Raw genomic sequence first — 18,955 nt, forward strand, 5'->3', positions numbered from 1 at the left:
ACAGCTTCAGGAGTCAAGTTTAAGTTGAAGTGCCATCACAAGCAAAAAAAAGTTTATTTACGTTGTTTATTTTAATAGTGCGCATCGAGCCTAACATTTTTTTTTACATCTGAGCTGAAATCAAGGCTAAAATGTGATGACGGTCGGGTTTGTTCATATCAATGTTATTTGCCAAATGGAGGGAGTTTCTGCATATGTTATATTTCATTTCACAAGATTAGTAAATTGGAAGAAATCGCTTATAAGTGTTATTATTTATTTTCAAAAAACCGAATTATTATTTTTCATTGATTTTCAATGATTTTCAAGCTTTTCAATGATAAAAATAAAATTCTTTGAAAATATCTCTCAAACCCTAAAGAAAAAAAAAACGCTAGAAGTTTGGCCGAATATTATGAAGAAACAAAATTTCTTACTCGCTTACGTCAGGGTCAACAAATCAAAAATTAAAACTGAAGCCATTTCCTAGCTGAGTACTCACCCGTCATAAACTTGCTTGAGTCTCTTATTTTCGTTTCCTTTTAATGTGGCAATGACGTTAAAAGCCAAATTCTTTCAAGAACTTATTTACGTGGCTAGAACTATAATGACAAGAAAGAAATGGGTCAAGACATGAATCAGACTCAAACGCATCCACGACCATCCAAGACCCTCACTTATCATCCTTTTTTTAATTGCTTTATCTACCTAAGAATTGTCGTGCGATACACCTTAGCTCTCAAGCTATGCGTTACGGATGTATACATAAAAGGCTTCCGAGCGCTTTCCGGTTTCAGTGTCGCCTAGAGTGTAGCCAGGGTTAGTGATCATGCAGCTGTTTCTTTTATCACTTGTTGTCATTTGTGGTACAATCCTGTACCGGAAGTATCAGAAGATGTACAAATTTGCGGATAATATAGAAAAGATGCAGTCGTACGTTCCGATTCTCGGCCATTCGTTACTGTTGCTGGGCAAATCGCACGAAAAAATCTTTAAAATATTAAACGATGCGTTTCTCAAGCACGATCGTTTATATCAAATGAGGCTTGGATGGACGCTGTTCGTCTCTTCATCTCATCCCGATATTATACATGCAGTGTTGGATAATCCCAAGGTGATGAACAAGGCTCCACAGTATGCATTTTTCAATGCAGACTTTGGGATATTTACAAGCGCTTGTAAGTAAGTGTGTTTCCAGTTTGTGCGTAAATTATCAGAAGTTGAATTGAAGCACGGTGCCTGGTGTTTGTGCTTTTTAGATCCTCTGTGGAAACATCAGCGGAAAATGTTAAATACTTCGTTCAACAAACGCATCCTAGAAAGTTTTATACCGTTGTTTGACAAATGTGCAGCAAAAATGATCAACGAAATGAAGCGAGAGCCAAATCTTAGCCAGGTTAATGTGATTACGCACGCAAGTCGGTGTACGCTTGACATGGTTTGTGGTGCAACTCTCGGTGCAGATATTTTGGACGATCCGGAAGCAAACAAATATGTTTCATACGTAGCAGAGTACGTGAGCACAAAATATTTCAAGTGGAAGGTGGTGTGACGAAATCTGATTAAAATTTTTCAAATTATTTTTCAGAGGACTCGAGATTGTGACTGCACGTATCTTCAACGTACTAAAGCATCCTGAATTTATATACAAGCTTACTAAAGACTATAAGCTAGAAATGCAATACCGCGAAGATTTCACGAGATACCTGCGTACAGTAAGAATTGCTGCAAACCGCATGTTATTAGCATGATTTATACTAACTGCTTTTTTTTGCAGATAATTGATCGAAAAAAAAGCTCTATCTTGGTGGAAGATGCTAAAAACACAGTACAAGAAGATGAAGAGATTTCATATAGAAAACCTCAAATATTCATCGATCATCTACTTAGAGGAAAACGTGCTGGACAACCTATTTCGGAAATCGAAATTTTGGATCAATGTATTACGATCATTATAGCGGTAGGTAGTACTCACGGACAATCAAATATAATGAACAACTGGAACACCTTGAATAAATCAATCTTCGTTTTTGATAGGGAAATGACACGATGGGATTAGCCGTATGCAATATACTAACACTGTTGGCAATGCATCCAGATGTGCAGGAAAAGGTTCGAGACGAAATTATCAATATTTTCCCAGCCGACACAACCATCGAAACGACTCCAGAAGCATTAAACGAGCTGGTTTATTTGGAGCGATGTATCAACGAAGGGTTGAGGTTATGTCCTTCCGGTCCAATTGTGGCTCGGGTTTGCAGCGATGACGTGGAGGTGGATGGCAATATCATACCGCGCGGTACATCCTTTTTGTTCAGCTTCGCCGCATTGCACCGGCGAAAGGACCTTTGGGGACCGGATGCAGACCAATTTGATCCGGATCGGTTCCTGCCTGAACGCTCGCTCGGACGCCATCCCCATGCGTTCGAACCGTTCAGCATGGGTTCGAGAGATTGCATTGGCAAACGATACGCTATGATGGGGTTGAAGCTTCTGTTTGTTCACTTGCTGAGAAGCTTTCGCTTTCACACGGATCTGGAGTTCGACAAGATGGAGTTTAAATTCGATATTACGTTAAATCTTTCGCAGGGGTACATGTTTCGCATTGAGCCATTGTAATATTTAAATTCACACTTTATTTTTTGAAGAAAATTATAGCAAACCTCGATACATTTGAACTTTCTCATGCTCTTAATGCGAATGTTAAGAATCTATGAGTTTACGAGTTTAAATGAATTATTAATATCCCATAATTGCTCATTATAAAAAATAAAATAAACAAAATCATTTCCCAGATCACTGACAAAACTCATGCTTCATACAGCAACAAATGTCACATGTTGTTTAAACACCCTTTTTATTTTTAAATTCGAACAAATAGAATAATGATGTAATAGGCTCCTCTACTCTATGTTGACTTACTTAATCCGATGCTGCAAGTCCCATTGCAATCCAGGGGGAAAAAGCAGCAGCACTCTTTTTGCACACAAGACCGAATGGAACCGACTATCAAAAATATCACACTATTTAAAAATGAGCTTCTTTTTAGGATCAAAAATACCTTGTCTAATGCCTATACCAGTAAAAGGTTCCATTCACAGAACAGCCTTCGAAAAGTGACGCTGGTCTTCAAACGGCAGGAGCCCGAAGTTCAAATCACATCCGGACAGTTCCCCATAGTGAGGACGAACAATCAGACTACGTGGTATCGGCAGTCTAGTAAGCCATACGATGGCTGTCCAATAAAGCCATTCGATGGCTTTGACCTTAGAAAGTCGTTTAGCCAAGAAAAAGAAGACGTGTACTTTTACTCTTTAAACTTTGATTGGTTTATCAATATTGTTTTGGTTATTTATTAAATGAAAAAGAAAACGGATATTTCAGAAAAATACACGAAAAAACATTATGCAACTCTTTCTATGGAAAGAACATCGGGTTCCAACTAAAAATGAAAACGAGACCAGGTAAGGTGTGGGTCAAGTTATGATTTTGGGACAAACAAACGAAATAATTAACTATAATCCTGTCTCAACATGTCTTCCAGTAACAACCACAATGGGAAACATAACAGAAACAACATTTTGCAGTAGTCCATTTTATTGCGTTATTCAATTTCTTTATTCTATATTACATTTCCATGATTGGACGATAGTGAGGTGCTTAAGAAAGCAGAAATATGCAAATCAACCATCGCTTCTGTTTGACTGGGCAGTAACAGGTTTGTAACAGTAACAGGCTCTTTGCAGTTCCCCAATATACAATAATCAGCCTATTTGCATGCATCAATCCGGTATGTAGCACCATAATTCATAGTTACCGCAGCAACTCCAGTCGGCTGGTGCTACTTCGGAAGCTGATTCCGATTTGTTTACATTTTCATTTATTTATTGAGTATACCGAAGCATTTTGTGCATCCAACGTGTTTCAACTAGCGCCTGTAGAGATTTAATACTTACATTTATCTTTGAAGCTGAAAAGTTTATCCAATTTTACTGCATCAATTAGTAGAAATACCTTTCTTAGAATACCGTTTGTTAAAAAACAATTCTTTGTTGAATCGTACGTGCAACACTAACACACTCCTTCAACCCAAACAACAAAACCATGCTTACCTTCATGAACTTCTAGCGAACTTAGCAATTCATTCACCCTTTGTACTTCCACCGATAGACACTTTCTGTTAGACTCTGCCTTCAACTGTTGATCCCTTGACTGCAACGCACAATTCGAACCTTCCTAAACATTCACCAACATTACAGGAAGTTCAAAGGGTTGATGGTCTTTTTAATTTACATCCACTCATCTCGAGCGATGATGGCTGCACGTCGCAATGCATCGATCGTATCAAGCAAGTGGCAAACGCAGTCGTTGGCGTTTGCCTTACCGAACCAGATACATATTTTGTCGTACAGTTGTTGACAGTTGTCTCCCGTTGTCGTAGGAAAGAAACTTGCACCGGTTGCATTGAAATGGAGGAATATTTATTCCCGCACGCACCTTGCTCACATTCCAGTTGATTCAGAACAGTGAGGGTGTAAGGATCGATGAAAATGTGGTTGCTGTTGTTTACGTTGGTGATTGCGATTGTGGGACTTTTACACTGCTGGATTCTTCAGCGGCATAGGTTCGCGAACCATCTCCCAAACATGCAACCGTACTATCCCATTATCGGAAATGGGCAGTTATTTATGGGAAAGTCGCGTGTGAAGCTGTTTAACGTGCTGATGGGTCCGTTTAAGGAATTTCGTGGATGGTTTAAAATATGGCTTGGCCCTAAGTTAGTGCTGTGTACGTCCCATCCAGACATCATGCACGCAGTGCTTACACATCCCGACTGTCTGGAGAAGCCATTTTTCTATGACTTCATCAAACTAGAGCACGGAATATTTGCTGGACACTGTATGTGAAGTTCGGGTCTTGCGAATAAAGTGATTTTGAAGCGTCTGCTGATACATTGCCACCATTTTGCAGATCATCCGTGGAAAACTCAACGCAAAGCGCTCAACCCGGCATTCAACACACGTATCCTGCACAGTTTTATCCCCGTGTTTGTCCAGTGCGCCAAGCTGATGGTTGAAAATATGGAGAAAAGCATCAACGAAGGTCACAACTCGCTGTCCATCTTTCCGTTCATAAGCAAGTGCACGCTGGAGATGGTTTGCGGTACTACAATCGGGTGCGATGTAATGGAGCAGCCCGGCAAGGAAACGTTTATAGAAAATGTGGACCGGTAATGTTATATACGAGTCGTATTTTTAATGCGCATCAACCAGTAGTGTGTGTTTGCGAGCTAAGCAACATTTTAATTGCCTAATTTAGATGTTTCGAACTGGTAGCAAAACGGATGCTGAATATTCATCACTATGTAGAACTTCTGTACGGATTTACCAAAGACTGCTTGGAAGAATCTGAACGGCGTACTTCCTGTTACCGTTTCTTCGAGTCGGTATGAGCTGTTAGCAGATTTTGCATTTCATTCAAACAGTAATGTGTACAACGTGTTGTCTGTTATTTAGGTCATAGAAAAAGCCAAATCGCGCATCCAATCAACCGAAGTCGTTGATGAATCTACGGCATACAAAAAACCACAAATATTTGCGGACCAGCTCTTATCAGTTAAGCACAATGGAAATCCTTTTACAGACATAGAAATCACACATAACATCTACTCGATGATAGCAGCGGTTCGTATCAATGTTGCTATTCATATATAGAGGCATACAATTACAAAGCTATTTCCCATTGCAGGGGAACGATACCACTGCGCTACAAGTTACCCATACCTGTTTGTTTCTGGGCATGTTCCCAGACATTCAGGAGCGAGTGTATCGTGAGGTGATGGAGGTGTTTCCCGACCCTGAACAGGATATTACGCTGGAGGATCTTAAGAACCTCACATACATGGAGTGTGTTATAAAGGAAAGTCTGCGGCTAGCACCGTCAGGACCCAATATTGCGCGCCAAACGATGAAAGACATAGAAATAGCGGATCTACGCATTCCGAAGGATAGTCTCATTGTGATGAGCATATTCTCCATGCAACGTCGTGAAGATGTTTGGGGACCTGATGCGAACGAATTTGATCCCGATCGATTTCTACCGGAACGGAGTGTTGGTAGAAATTTGAACGCCTTCGTACCATTTAGTGCTGGGTCGCGGAACTGTATCGGCGCGCGCTACGCGATGCTCAGCATGAAAGTGATGTTGTCGAGTGTACTGAGACGATTGCGTTTACGATCAAACATGCGTATGAAGGATTTGCAATTTCGGTTTGATTTAACGCTAAAGCTTGAGTCGGATTATGAGGTGGTTATAGAAAAGCGTGCCTAAACTGCAAACATTTGACGGTTTAAACTATGTTTAAATAAAATTTTTTTGTGCGTTATTGATTGAGATTAATTAGAGTAGAAAAATTAAGTTTTCAATTCAAGTATGTCAATTATTGTTTATTGTTTTGACATTGACATTATTGTTTTAACAGGTATTGACATTATTGTTATTTAATTTAGTCATCACAAGCGGTGTTAAGAAGAGGTTGATGCCATCTATGGTGATACACACGAAACATTCTTTTATTCATTCATATCTTCTAAAGTTGCTAATTTTCGGCGGTGTCGATGCGCGATATTCTGGGCCAGAAGGACTAAGAATATGCGCGGATTCTGTTTGACTTCACCAAAGAGATGGGAATCGTCCTTTGATCCCTTCCTCTCTCCCTTACCGTAGATTGTACGCACTATCGCCCTATTAGCGGATTGTAGTTTGTTATGTTTATTTGTATATTGTTTGTTGTTTTTTTTATCTTTGTTTGTTACATGCGTCGACATGTGCCGGTCGCTATTTCGGCCCCAGAATCGTTGAAAGTTGGTTTAGGAGATATAAGGTCGTAACTGGCGACCTTGTCATTTTCGGAATGTCTGGGTTCGATTCTGCAGTAATCTTACAAGGTTATTGTGGCTGTCGGCCCCTTGCGTTTTGCAGGCGTCTGGGACAACATTAGATAACTGAACCAATTGAATTAGGTTTGGACAAGGTGCAGTTGTGACTGGCGGTTTTACTGTTGGCGGAATGCGTGAGGTAGATGCTACTGTAACTTCAAAAAGTTTGAGTTTTTTAACAATACCAGGTATTCTTTATTCAAAACAATGTTGTTTACCTGTCTCTCTCCCCCAGGCATTCCCGCACGGGCTTTCCCTATGGGGGTTTGTTCCCACGCTGCGTGGTTTATTACCAAAGAACTAATGTATAACTAATTAAAACCAAATGTAACTACGACCCTACTAGTTCTATTTCGATGCATACACCGCAGCTGATATCTTCGTCCTACACTTACGCCCGCACGCTTAGCGTCCCGAAGTGATGTCCTCTAAAAGCGAGGCTTCTTCCGCTGCGGTAAGCGACCGCCTCCTCTCGGTGAAAACTCACAGACTCTGTGCGTTTCTCCAACCTTTCGATTTCTCCTCCTCTCTCGAGCATTGGTCCTACGATTCCCCCTGAAACGAATATAATCCGCCGCTGAAGGAGGCTCTCGACGGTGGCGTCTCCTTCCGGGAGGAACAGGTGGTAGTGTTCCCTCCCTGATCCTTGCTCTCCATATACTCTGCATGTAGATTCGGCGCTCATGCCCAAGTCACAACGTTTCGGGGGAAGGTGTTCGCCCACGGCTACGTCTGGGAATGGGAAGTGGAGCTGTTCCTGTACGCTCTGCCTCCGCTGCTGCCCGCATAATATCATCTTCCCTGGCCGTCGATGCTGCTGCGACAGCAGCTGCTAGCCTTTGCCGTGCACGCTGCTCCGCCCTGCCCCGTCCAAGTCTGCTGCAAGCTGACCGTTGCAGTGCTGCTCGTGCCTCGTCAACCCGTCTTGTGATGTCTAGCAAGACGTCCTCTTCGATCTCCTCGGTGAAGAGAGCAGCCACACTGTCCAGCCCAACCTTGAGTTCTCTGTTAAGGCAGCATTCGTCCTCCCGCTTACTATCGCTTCCTCGTCCCGACAGCTACTGAAGCACCGTGGTGAGCGACTTTGCCGCGCGTTGTATGCGATCTCACCACTCTAGACTTTCAAGCAATTTCATTGATAAATTGTCTGAGTGGACTGGATCGCTCGTCCCTCAGCCCAACAATTCTCGCCGGACATCGTCGAGCACTGGACACTCAAACATGACATGTGCCACTGACTCGACCAAGCATGGGATGTAGTGAAGCCGCACACGTGCAGATACTCACGGGAAAATCCATGTCCCGTGAGATTGGCCAACACCACCGACACCTCGTACGAGACCGAGCGGAACAAGCTGGAGATGCCCCCGTGCCAGCGGCCTTTGCATCTGAGCCTCACAAAGTTGAAGTGGCTTTCGGACACGGACGTTCTACCGATGGTGGGGCCACCAGCCGAACGCTGGCAACGATAATCCCTTAACGGACAAAGAGAGGACAACTTTAGATCCATACCTGGTAGCAACAACATCCACAACCGAGCTCACCCGGTATAAGGTGCACTTGAATTGAATGAGAAGGAAATGTCTACCTCCAAAATAGGATATAAGTTTAATGAATTGTAAGATATAAGATTAGGTTTCAAGGAATACGCCCTGGCCGTCATTACGAAATATAAAGCAAAGTTGCTAATTTTAAAACAATATGAAATAAATTGAAGAATCCCAGGGAAAATATAAATTTCCACTTTTCTGCATCAATCATAAATAAATTGATGACCCCCCCGAAAAAATAAATTTCCACTTTTCTGCATCAATCATCGCTCCATGCTTGGGAACCCTGCAAACAGCGTATCGTGTGATTTTAGACAAACTTGCATACAGAGACTTACTATTCACCCCCAATAGACGCGTGTCGTTGCATGCAATGTGTAACGCATCAACCGATTTGCGCACGCATTCCAATAATACTAATACATGGAGAGATGCATCACGCACAGCATCACGTCTTGTTATCCTTCACACACTAAAATCATCAAGCGTGCATGCGCTAAACTACTGATGCACTCAGTTGCATCCAAACCGCCGTCTTAGCTAGAATGTTTGCAATAATTTTGTTGTCTATCGCATCGTGTATCATTTATTACTACACATTTGTGGCACGTGTTCGATATGCGCGGGACATTCCTACTGCAAAGCCTTGCTATCCACTGATAGGCAATGGTTTTTCATTTATGGAAAAATCACCGGTTAAATTGTTCCTGAACGTGGTTCAACCGTTTACACAGTATGAGCGATGGTTCAAAGTGTGGCTTGGGCCTCAGCTCATACTGTGTACATCTCATCCGATCCTTGCGGAGTCCGTGCTTAACCATCCCAAGTGTCTCGAAAAACCGTTCTTTTATAGTTTTGTGCAATTAGAGCATGGTATTCTGACTCGTAATTGTAAGCCAAATTTTGACTAAAACTGTGTTTGCGGTACTACGACTAACATATGTTTCATTTGCGCATTACAGATCAACGCTGGAAACGATATCGGAAAGTACTGAGTCCGGCATTCAGTACCAGCAAGGTTAGCAACGCTTTACCATCATTCGTAGCCTGTGCGAGTAGTCTAATGGCAAAGCTGGAGTTAATGCTAGACAAAAGGTCTACAATTTCGTTAGCTCCATTGTTGAGTGACTGTATGTTGAACATGATATTTTCTACCACGCTGGGTGTGAATGCGGTGGAGCAGCATGAGGCAAAGAATATTCTAACGAACCTGGACAGGTGAGTGTGAGAGCGTTTTAATATGCATTTATGCTTTGCATCGCTAATTTTGATCTCACCACAGTTTGTTTCAGATGATATCGGCTCGTGCAATAAATGCCTTGTATCACTACGACTGGATTTACAAGTTTACAAGTAACTATAGAGAAGAAACAAAATCCAGAACCGAGTGCTATCGTGTAGTAGATAAGGTAAGTACGCTAAATTAAGCGCAAGCTGACAGAGAAAGGTTCTTTTTTTATAATATCTCAATCATTAACCCGAAATACTTTGTCAGGTTCTTGCATTAAGGAGACAAGCGTTGGAAAATGCATCCTATGAAGCCAGCGATTCTCCAGCAATGCTGGATCGCCTGCTAACCACAATAGACGATGGTCCCCTGACAGATACAGAAATTGTCCACAACATTTACTCAATCGTTGGAGCAGTAAGTAATTACCTTTTATTTTCGATAGAAACAAATCTAAATAAGACGTTTTCCTACAAAGGGCAACGATACGACAGCACACTCGATTGGTCATACCTGTCTATTTCTCGCAATGCATCCCACCGTCCAAAACAAGCTGCATCAGGAACTGTGTGACGTTTTTTACCACCGTGATGATCCTATCACGGAGGAAAACCTTAAAAAATTAACCTTTATGGAGTGCGTACTAAAGGAAAGCTTACGGTTAGCTCCACCCGGTGCTACAGTTGCACGTGAGGCTCAAGAAGATTTACACGTCGACGGGCAGTTCATCCCGCGTGGCACTACGGTAGTCGTCAGTCTGTTCGCATTGCATCGGCGAAAGGACTTTTGGGGTGCAGATGCTGATCAGTTTGATCCGGAACGTTTCTTACCGAACCGTAGCGAAGGAAGACCGTCTGCGGTGTTCATGCCGTTCAATACTGGTAGCCGTAACTGTCTCGGTTCAAGGTACGCCATGATGGCGATGAAGGTAATATTGACGATGATCGTACGCTCGTTTAAGCTTCACACTAGCATGAAAATGGAGCAAATGAAGTTTCGATTCGATATTGCGCTCAAACAAGAGGAAGGATATTTAATACAGTTCGAACGAAGAGTGAATTAGAATTTGAACAATACGTTTAATCGAATGTTACAACAAAGTACTATGTTTTAATTATTAATAAAATATTCGTCACAATTCTATTTCCCCTTTCAAATGACACTTCTTATATTGATGGTTGACTAACGACACTGCCAGCATCATCTCGCGTGATCTATAGTACACACACGTCTCCATTTTAAGCTCATTCAGGTGCAGCGCTAGTGCGACCTGATAGAAGATTACGTCCATTTTAGAGTCAATGTAGTCTTCCATTGCTTCTAAGATCGAGTTTGACTGAAATGAAAATGTATCTCTGTACAAAAATCTTTCCAGTCGAAGAGATGGTCTACACCTACCATTTCGAAACAGCTTGCGATTGCTCCGTAATCATCTGCATCGTACCCATCCAGTTCAGTACTTTGATGGCAGTGTACAATATCTTCCAAAATGTGTTGAACATCATCGCCAATTTCCTTGAGTAGATTGTTCGCTATTGCAAATAGACGCTCGGCATTGGTTGTAATACTGAAGCACTGCAATATGCTTTCTAAACCTTGCATTATATTTTCTACCACCTTTTGGTTGCTGTACTCGGCTAAACATTTCAATGAACTCTCCTTGCGTAGAAAGCTATCGATCGGGGACTCCATTAGATTACGTGGTATGTATTGAACTTCCTCCGCAACTACGTTGATCATGGCTTCCGTTTCATTGAACCAACTTTCAAGCTGCTCCCTTAGGTCCTCAGCCAGCTCTTCTGCTTCGTATTGCAAAAATGTCGTAAAGTTTGACAACGTTCCATCCATACGATCATCAGAGTTTGAGCCTTCAAACTGTGCGAGACTATTTGCTATTTTTTGTTGTCTCTCGAACATAATTTTAGCAGCGGAGATAGTCGCTTCACAAACCGTGGTATTCATTAACTCTATCTCTTCATACAAACTGTCAACTTTCCTCGACAATGAAGATGTTTCCAGGTCGCCGTCCAACTCGCTCAGCACAGTCTGCATATTACGTTTCGTTTCGTCCAATCGTTGGCGGTAACGGCTTGCTTCCTGTTCCACTATCTCCATCGTCGATTCTATCGCACCGAAATCTTGATCGGCTATTAGCTGGCAAAGCGTTTCAACGTGGTGTAACAGTGGTAGCGTTACCTCGCGAAACAGAACATTCTCACTATCGAGCGATGGAAGATGAAACACTTTTTCACAGTCTTGTATCGTGTTCTCTAGCGTATGATCAATTAATGCCAACACTTTCAAAACGGCAGTGATACTTTCCTGGTTTTGCTGTTCAAACTCGCGGAAAACGGTACGCAATCGGCTTGAAGCACTTTCGTAGGGAGCTGTGTGGTCGGGGTGAGTTATCAAAGCACTCTTTTCCAGCGATTGCAGTTCCGTGTACAGAACCTGCTGAAGCGACATAATTTTGGGGGAAATTTTTGCATAACCTTGCATCTAAAATAAGCAAATAAGTGAGTGAAGCAACAAACCGTACCGTAACGAGTACTGCTGATACGTACACTTCCCCAGAGGAGTAATATTGTCGATAATATTTTACGATGATCCATGGCTCTTGGGACGCTGGTAAACTGTAAAGTGAGAGAATGCTTCACCAGCATGATCGTTTTGATCAACATGCATCGAACACGAATGTGACTTCCGGAAGCTAATGTGCCAGTGACATCATGCAATTATGGCTGCTAGTTGTCTGGTGTTTGTAAAATTACATGCACTTTCGGATGAAATGAAATGAAATGTAATGGTGATATTGTTGATTTTTTTTTTTGAGAAAAACTTCGATTTGAAACTTGCGATTACTGTGTGACACGACAGTTGATTGGTGTTTAGTTCCCTCGTGTGAATCCATGTGAACAGACTTGTTTTTGCAAGCATAACGCATCAGCTGGTCGATAAAATATTGAACATCTAGTCGCTGATTCTTTCGTGCTCTATTCGAAGTTGTTACTTTTACAGCCAACCTTTGTTAAACGTCGTTTGGGAATGTGCAGGCGGGTGAGTTCTTCAGCAAATACCCGCTCGTACCGACAAACACTTGTCCCTTTTACTATCAGACACGCTTGGGCAAACTTTAAAAGCTTGTTAATAACAAGTGTTGTGAATGGTGCTTCTCCATTACGACAGCACCACGAGGGTGTCCGAACACCCCTTAAAACCTGCTAAAATACGTTCCAATCGTTCGCTGGTTAGGAGTTCAACCTATTTGACTTGTAAATGAGCGTGTCTAATTCGATAGCTACGCAAGTTTACCAACAATTAGCTAAATCCAATAAGGCAGCGCTTTAGCGCATTGTTAAACCATATCGTTGAACTGCACCACGAAAGTAAAAGCAATCTCTCATTCAGTACTAAACATTGTTTCATAACTTTTATTCATCGTATAAATCAAAAACAACCACATTTTACAGTATCGCAGCAACGTAATCACCCACTAAACATTTCGATCGAAAAAAAAAAACGAAACGAGTTTGAAAATATCACATAAATCAAGTTCAGCTTTCGACTAAGCTAGCGTACACGGGGTAGTGTAGGAAGTGGAAGACTGAGAACGTTCAATGCTGCTCAACATCACTTCCGATTTGATAAGTATGTTTTCCGTTCTCGTACCAGTAAACATCGCAGACACACCAGCAGTACCTTTCGTAGAATTATCTAATCCAATCGTCTGTTGCGTGAATCAAAGCAGCAATTATTGCGTGTTCCAGACAGTTCGTACAAAGCTACAAAAAAGAACACATTCACGATGCGCATTTAGGTGTATAATTTCGCCTGTCTACACTCAATGCTCATATACCGGCAGTGCAAATCAATGGACTCCGGTACAAACAGACAGTGTTGTTTTACTAGTTTGCTAGTTTATAGCTGCATCGAATTAAAAGAAGCAAACAAATAGCACAAGGGGCAGAGAAAACAGCATACACCAGCATGAGCATACATACTATCGATGCTCACGAGCGGTTCGTAATCGAAATTACCGATAAAAATGAAAAGACTTCGATGCCACCAAAAGTAACGAACTCCTTTCTACGCACGTGGCTCCAACTTTACAAGATGCTCGAACGAAAGATGCATCGAGACCTTGAACTTAAAGTCCATCTTTTCGTACGGTATGTCCGTGGTAAGTCGAAAGTGTTTCAATATTTGTGATAGCATAATTTTCAAACTCATCATAGCATACCGACTCCCGATGCATCCCCGTGGACCTCCGCTGAACGGTAGATAGGCGTACGGGTGGCGTGCCTTCGCACGCTCCGGTAAAAATTGGTCCGGATCAAAGCGGTCCGCGTTCGGGCCCCAATACTCCTTCTGTCGGTGCAGGGCAAACACGTTCAGCAGCAGGATGAATCCTTTCGGAATCACATACTCGTCCAGCTGGATCGTGCCGATCGTTTTGCGACCGTAGACGGCCGCTACCGGGCATAGCCGTTGTGATTCCTTGATGACACGTTCCAGGTACTCCATCGATTTGAGTAGCTCGTGCGTGTACTCAACGTCATCCGCCAGCAGCTCGCGCACTTCTGCCGCTGCTCGTTCCTGTATCTCTGGGTGCATGGCCAACAGCAGACAGGCGTGGGCAGCCTGCGTAGCGGATGTCTCGTTTCCCTGGGTGTATAATGAGAGCAAGAGAAATTTTCATTGCGTGCCTCATATGCCTACGCTCGGTTTCGAATCCGTTCTTACAGCAGCTATCATCGTATAGATATGGTCGGTGATCTCTTCGTGCGTAAACGGTTTACCGTCGTTCGGTATGGTCAGCAGCTGGTCGACAAAGATTTGAGGCTTCTTGTAGTTGAGCATATCGTCTTCTTCTTCAGCAAAGACGACGTTGCCATTTTTATCGGCCATCGTGCTATTATTATTACCATCAGTGGTATGACGGAGTCGTTCCTCGAACTTGGCACGCTTTTCACGAATTACCTGCAGATATCAAAGGTTAAGTATCGTTCTGTATCAAACATGCTTCGTAGAATTTTACCTTGTCCGTGAAAGCGTAACAAATCTTACGCGCTTCCATTTCTGCACGATAGAAACGGGTGTACTTGTACACAAACTCGGGGTAGAGATTTGCGTTAAACATTCGAAGGCCTACATTGTGAAGGATACTGCACGAAAAAAGAGAAATCAATTGAATTTATAAAATCTGCAATAAAGAATGGGGAAAACGGCCCTCGATTGACAAGCTCAACTTGCACGGCAGACATTTCCATGCATTTTTTCAATGCTTTTCATATATTCGGTTATCAGAAATATTGTCATGTCAATTATTTTCTCTACAAACTAAGCGATACAATTATTCAATTTTCCATTGCTAAATTACTCAATCTGCAATAAATTAAATGACGTATTACCCATTCTCCAGCTATAACAAACATCAAGCCAGAACATTAACTGTTCTGACAGCCGTAAATCATTTCAACTTCAAAGCCAACGTTTGATCGTTATCTTTTTGCTAGAAACAATAGCTGAGCAGATTCCAATCAATTCCTTTCACTTAACATTTGACCGCTCACTTTGGCTTCTGGTGTTCAGTTGAACGTCACGGATTGTTTATTTATTCAATATGAATGGCATGCAATAAATTCAGTTACACTTACATTTCCAGCCCTTCGATAAACTCCTGTTTGCCTTCCCTTTCCAGTACCTTCCCGCCGAGCGAGGTACGACAAATCATTTCCAGCGTGCAGGGCGAGGTAAACTCAAGTATGTTGATTGGTTTTTCATCGCCTGCGTGACGTTCCATGTTGGTGATCATTTTCCCAACACAGTCGGTAAAGATCGGGATGAAACTGTTGAGGATGCGTGTGTTAAACGTTGGATTCAGCGCTTTTCGATGCACACGCCATTCGTCATCTGATGGGATTTATTGGTAGAATGAATAAACATTGCAATATCAGGTATAATATAATTGGAAAAATGCCTAAAATTAAGGTTAAGTTAATAATAGGACAACGGTTTGATTCGATCACTAGCAATTACTTTGCTTATCGCCTCAATTTGACTGCGAAACAGTTCAGTCCGAAAGTAGCTCAATAAAATATCTTGAATTATTACCACTGGTGATTGCTGGTAGCGTGGCTATAAAGCTTTAGCACTAACCATCATTTCCTTTCACTAATCAAATCAAACTATGAAATGAAAAGCCAAATAAAAAGTACATGCATATTTTTTTACCTCACCACTTCTTACCTCAAATGATGGCTTTACACTTTGTGACTACGGTTGATTTGAATTTGTTCTTGCTGATTGCTTATGCCGCAATCATTCGAAGGAAATTAAACCATACAATGTGGGGTAACACGTGGAAACTAGTTTTATTGCCGAAGCATATTGGTGGCCCTTTGGTAAATGGTTCAAAACCATTCTCAACCTGCGCAATAGCGAGTGCGTAAATGCTTCCCGATAACGGTGACAGCTCATGTAAGAAACTGGATTTTTCTATCGGTCAGAGATGGGTAATATGGTAGATTGTGTAAAGAACTGGATTAATACACACATTACAGTTTTGTGTGCAGCAGACGGTGAAAGTCACACAATTAATGTAGTAATTTATCTGAATGGAAGCGATTTTATATTCTTGCCTTCTTATACCATAGAATATTATTGAAAATTTATATCATAAATATTGCAAAACAATAATGTTTGTTTTTTTATTTAAGCTAAACCAAATTATTTATTTCAAATTCAAAATATGCTAAATTCATTTATTCAATACAAGTGGTGTTAACAATACGGCTCTGTACCGCCATAATTAAATGTAAATAAATTTTTTCATTAATGGTAAAGTAATTTAGTATTTCTATTAGTATTGCACCACCGAGGGACAACAGCCGGTCTTCAAACGGCAGGACCGGGGCTCAAATCCCATCCGGACCGTCCTCCCGTAGTGAGGTCTGACTAACCAACTACGTGGTATCGGCAGTCTAGAAAGCTATTTCGATGGCAGACATGACCTTAGAGGTCGTTAAACCAAGAAGTTCTTCACATTATTGCGAAGTTTGCTTGGTATTGCTGGTACGAGAATTTTAAATAACCAAAAACTACCTCGAAAAAATTAATAACACAGTGTAATAAAACGCTGTAGCCTCTACCATGTAGCCTCTACCACATGGACCAACCCTTGTGGTAGAGGCTACAGCGGCGCATTCTTCATACGACAGGACTGGGGTTCAAATCCCATCCGGATCGCTCCCCCGTAGTGAGGACTCTAGTATACCTCTAGTATGAGTCTAGTATGCCTTCAGCTGGCCGGCGTGACCAAGAAGGTCATTCAGCAAAAAAGAAGAAAAACAACAAGAAAAACGAAAAAGGACGTTTCGTTCTTTTGCTTTGGCTTCAAACTTTAATTGTTTTACAAGTTTATGAAACACAATACCAGACCTTTAGCTACATTTTACGTAGCTCAAAGTTTGAGTAAGGAGTTGTTCAATAATTTTTCGTCCATGATTTCTCCTTTTTTATCGAATGCATAATCTTCTTGGCATGCAAAACATGAACTGAACCATCAGTAAAGTGCTAGAATTTTATCAACTCTACAACCAAAAAAAAACCATTTTGAAATTCGTCATATCCATAACAAACACCATCGGTACCAAACAAACTTTAACTATCTAATTACGCGTTGAGTTTTCACAACAAACATTGTTAACACGAAACAACACGAGAACTTTCCATCACCTTTACTGCGCGCTGCAAGTGAAACAAATCTTTCAAAACTTACACTGTGCCGTAAGCAATCCATGTTCCACGCGCATGAAATCATACACGAACGGTTTGTCCATGCTGGCCTGTTCAGTCATAATTTTCTGTATCAGATCCGGATGCGTCGGACAGATGACCGGGATTGGTCCGAAGCATAGCTTGAAGATACGTTTGTTATCCTTGTACGCACGTGTTAGGCTTTTAAAGATTTCGTACGAGTTTTTCTGCGCAAACTCGAGCCCATTGCCAAAGATCGGATGCAACGGCTCAACGCAAGGGATTTTTTCCGCGAACTTAAACTTTATCTTGCAGTACACGTAGAGCGAAAGGATGCCGAAACCTAGCAGCAGAAGCGTTATCATCTTGCTAAACCTTCACACCAACTGGAAGAGCTGACTACTTCACTCGACGGGATTGAAAGGAAAACTGATGAGCGATCGCGCGAAAAATCGTTCCAACTGTGCCACGCACCGTACAGTGGGCGATTCAGGGCGAGCCCCCAGAATAAATCGACGTAACTCGACTTGGCTCGCCAATACGGAGGCAAGCTTTTCCCAACCCTTGCACCCACTGATATGGCCCTGCAATGTTGTTGGAGCATACAAACACATAGAGGAAAAAAAAAACTGCACTGACCTGCAACAGTGCCGGCATGCGGTGCTAGCGGTCCTTACAGCGCTCGCTGCAATCGGTGCATCATTGCAGCTAGAGTGGGGCAGGTTGGAAAACTAAACGGCTGGTGCGTGCTCTGCGATAAAGACGAGCCGTACGCGCTACGAACCTGAGCCACCGAGTTTCCCCACTCGAGGAAAAGCGATGGAGAATCGTTTGAAGCATTCGGTGTTACAGCTTTTCCTCCGGCAACACCACCGACCTATTTTTTGTATAAAACCAATGCTTTCTGCGTGGTTTGACGTGTGTCGCTTGACTCATTATGTAAAATAATTGATCTAGCTACTTGCTGTTAATTTATCGTGATCGCATATTAACAATGGCCCGTGTTAAATCGAGGTGATCGGATGCAGGAACAGTTATTGAAGGGAGGAGTAAAGTCGATGGCAACCATCGTAAGTCACTGCAAAACCTGACTTTTTTCTGATCGATTATGGAGCGATAAGTTGTTATGTGTTTAGTGTTCTTTATGTGACGATTTTTTGGTAAAATTCTCTGAATGAATATGAATAAAAGTTTTATTCGCACTAAGGATTTCATGCGTCATAGTATCAAAACATTTCTTTACATTTTCAAATAGGATTCTTTAAAAATAGGAAACTAATCTGTGCTTTAACCAGATTTAAAGAAAATCGGATTCACCCTCTGATCCCTCTCCTATCCTCATCCCGTAGATAGTACGCACTATTGATGCTTGTGATGTATGATGTGTTTCTGTTACTTGTTCTTCATGTTTTATGGTTAGTTTTTCTTGTTACATAGTTTATTATTACATGTAATTTCAATTTTAATGTCGTCCTATAACTTGGAAGTACGCCGTTCGCTTC

General features: G+C 41.8%; 4 protein-coding genes across 4 annotated transcripts; 2 read left to right on the forward strand and 2 right to left on the reverse strand.

Annotated features, from left to right (window-relative positions):
* The first annotated feature begins 808 nt into the window (after nt 1-808).
* Nucleotides 809-6,309, forward strand: LOC126566952 (uncharacterized). The gene is made up of 11 exons (XM_050223306.1): nt 809-1,157; nt 1,239-1,491; nt 1,568-1,694; nt 1,757-1,939; nt 2,017-2,594; nt 3,062-3,198; nt 4,519-4,878; nt 4,951-5,209; nt 5,299-5,425; nt 5,496-5,663; nt 5,728-6,309. The coding sequence occupies exons 1-11, from the start codon at nt 809-811 to the stop codon at nt 6,307-6,309; spliced, it is 3,123 nt and encodes a 1,040-aa protein (XP_050079263.1).
* A 2,703-nt stretch (nt 6,310-9,012) lies between these two features.
* Nucleotides 9,013-10,758, forward strand: LOC126566968 (cytochrome P450 4V2-like). The gene is made up of 5 exons (XM_050223307.1): nt 9,013-9,358; nt 9,430-9,685; nt 9,750-9,876; nt 9,963-10,112; nt 10,174-10,758. The coding sequence occupies exons 1-5, from the start codon at nt 9,013-9,015 to the stop codon at nt 10,756-10,758; spliced, it is 1,464 nt and encodes a 487-aa protein (XP_050079264.1).
* Nucleotides 10,759-10,827: 69 nt separating this feature from the next.
* Nucleotides 10,828-12,307, reverse strand: LOC126557993 (uncharacterized). Its single transcript, XM_050213922.1, has 3 exons — nt 12,260-12,307; nt 11,094-12,194; nt 10,828-11,031 (listed from the first exon to the last, which is right to left on the reverse strand). The coding sequence occupies exons 1-3, from the start codon at nt 12,305-12,307 to the stop codon at nt 10,828-10,830; spliced, it is 1,353 nt and encodes a 450-aa protein (XP_050069879.1).
* Nucleotides 12,308-13,781: 1,474 nt separating this feature from the next.
* Nucleotides 13,782-17,818, reverse strand: LOC126566982 (cytochrome P450 4c21-like). Its single transcript, XM_050223309.1, has 5 exons — nt 17,476-17,818; nt 15,353-15,608; nt 14,734-14,860; nt 14,439-14,675; nt 13,782-14,360 (listed from the first exon to the last, which is right to left on the reverse strand). Exons 1-5 carry the CDS (start codon nt 17,816-17,818, stop codon nt 13,782-13,784), a joined length of 1,542 nt encoding a protein of 513 aa, XP_050079266.1.
* Between the last annotated feature and the right edge of the window lie 1,137 nt (nt 17,819-18,955).

The sequence above is a fragment of the Anopheles maculipalpis genome, chromosome 2RL, assembly GCF_943734695.1.
Source record: "Anopheles maculipalpis chromosome 2RL, idAnoMacuDA_375_x, whole genome shotgun sequence".
Classification (NCBI taxonomy): Eukaryota; Metazoa; Arthropoda; class Insecta; order Diptera; family Culicidae; genus Anopheles; species Anopheles maculipalpis.

Bases quoted from the DNA above. Each gene is read 5' to 3' on its own strand.
- LOC126566952 (XM_050223306.1), top strand. From the start codon at position 809: ATGCAGCTGTTTCTTTTATCACTTGTTGTCATTTGTGGTACAATCCTG. The intron at 1,158-1,238 runs GTAAGTAAGTGT...TGTGCTTTTTAG, and splicing joins TGGGATATTTACAAGCGCTT to ATCCTCTGTGGAAACATCAG. The intron at 3,199-4,518 runs GTAAGCCATACG...TGAGGGTGTAAG, and splicing joins TACGTGGTATCGGCAGTCTA to GATCGATGAAAATGTGGTTG.
- LOC126566968 (XM_050223307.1), top strand. From the start codon at position 9,013: ATGTTTGCAATAATTTTGTTGTCTATCGCATCGTGTATCATTTATTAC. The intron at 9,686-9,749 runs GTGAGTGTGAGA...ATCTCACCACAG, and splicing joins ATTCTAACGAACCTGGACAG to TTTGTTTCAGATGATATCGG. The intron at 10,113-10,173 runs GTAAGTAATTAC...TTTCCTACAAAG, and splicing joins TTTACTCAATCGTTGGAGCA to GGCAACGATACGACAGCACA.
- LOC126557993 (XM_050213922.1), bottom strand. From the start codon at position 12,307: ATGGATCATCGTAAAATATTATCGACAATATTACTCCTCTGGGGAAGT. The intron at 12,195-12,259 runs GTACGTATCAGC...TGCTTATTTTAG, and splicing joins TATTACTCCTCTGGGGAAGT to ATGCAAGGTTATGCAAAAAT. The intron at 11,032-11,093 runs GTAGGTGTAGAC...TTTTCATTTCAG, and splicing joins TCGCAAGCTGTTTCGAAATG to TCAAACTCGATCTTAGAAGC.
- LOC126566982 (XM_050223309.1), bottom strand. From the start codon at position 17,818: ATGATAACGCTTCTGCTGCTAGGTTTCGGCATCCTTTCGCTCTACGTG. The intron at 15,609-17,475 runs GTAAGTTTTGAA...AAATCCCATCAG, and splicing joins TGGATTGCTTACGGCACAGT to ATGACGAATGGCGTGTGCAT. The intron at 14,676-14,733 runs GTAAAATTCTAC...TGATATCTGCAG, and splicing joins GTTACGCTTTCACGGACAAG to GTAATTCGTGAAAAGCGTGC.